The 1159-nt window shown below is 57.9% G+C and overlaps 1 protein-coding gene across 1 annotated transcript in view; it reads right to left on the reverse strand.

The window, feature by feature from the left end:
- LOC119270135 (F-box only protein 6-like) overlaps window positions 1–364 on the reverse strand; it is a 3717-nt gene extending 3353 nt beyond the window's left edge. The window contains exon 1 of the mRNA XM_037552106.1: window positions 63–364. Coding sequence (XP_037408003.1) covers window positions 63–163 — 101 coding nt within the window. The 5' untranslated portion in view covers window positions 164–364. The remainder of the gene's footprint in view (window positions 1–62) is intronic.
- Window positions 365–1159: the final 795 nt, after the last annotated feature.

Raw genomic sequence — 1159 nt, forward strand, 5'->3', positions numbered from 1 at the left:
GGGTGAAAGGGGATTGGGGGAGAGGAAGGAAGGGGGTTTGGGGATTGGTTTGGGGTGCTTGCCTGGGGATGGGGCCATGGGCGTGGGAGTGGACGGCGCCGTAGAGGTCCCAGAGCTCCTGCACCTGGCCGACCAGCTGCCGCAGCGCCGCCACCTCCCCCATCCGCCGCCACCGCTTCCCTCGGTCGCGGCCGCCTCTGTGTCTCGCGCTCTCCCCCCTTCCCTCCTTTTGTGGGGTGGGGGTTGGCTCGGGGGCAGTCGGCACGCTGCTTTTCTCTCGCTGCCTGCCTAAATGCTCGCTGCCTTGCCCTTGCCTTGCCTCCCCGCAGCAGCCAGCCCGCCCGTGTGCCCCGGGCGTGTGTCTCTTTGTTCGCTCTGTGCGTGCGTGTGGCCGGCGCGTGCGCGGCCGCTGGATTATATGCTGTGCGCTCCGCGCGTGAGCCGTGGTGCTGCCACTGTGGCCGCTTTGCCGTACTCGTGTGTGTGTGGTGGTGTGGTTACGGTGTAGCAGTGTGGTGGTGTTACGGTTGGTCGGACGGATTGCTTGCTTGCTTGTCGTGCCCAACGGGATGGGTGCGGTGCGGGTTAAGTTAGCATAATTGTGTGCGTGCTCCGGTTGGAGTGAGTGAAACGTAGCAAGGACAACACGTTCGTATGCACGCAGGCTAATTCACCGTGCTGGTGCTAGCTTCAGAAAAACAGTGTGTGTTCACAATGAGAACCAACCAATGTTTGGATGGTTAGGACAGCAGTGGTACCTTCAATCCGTCATCAGACATCAAAATCACATGATGCTTTGTTAGTGCAGATATTCTTTGAATGAAAGGCTACGTTTACGTCGATACCGAGGTGTCCGTCGTGATTTTGTCGATTTTCAAGATCCACGACGTGCCACATTGTCTCTCTCTACCCACCTCCGCTCTCCTGTACCACTCCGCCCCTCTCTTCTCCATCTCTTTGTTCTCCCGGCCCCACAAACGGTACATGCATCAAATGTCGGTATGCTGATGAGGCATCGATCCGACGGTAAGAGCTTGTCTACCGAGGTCATTTGTCATGTGTGTACCGGTCATGTCCATCGGCATCTCTTCCCCTTCTTTATTCTTCCTAGTCGACCCCGTTGCGCCTTGTCTCAACACAAACGGTAGCTCATATGCAT

The sequence above is a fragment of the Triticum dicoccoides genome, chromosome 3A, assembly GCF_002162155.2.
Source record: "Triticum dicoccoides isolate Atlit2015 ecotype Zavitan chromosome 3A, WEW_v2.0, whole genome shotgun sequence".
NCBI classification, from domain to species: Eukaryota; Viridiplantae; Streptophyta; class Magnoliopsida; order Poales; family Poaceae; genus Triticum; species Triticum dicoccoides.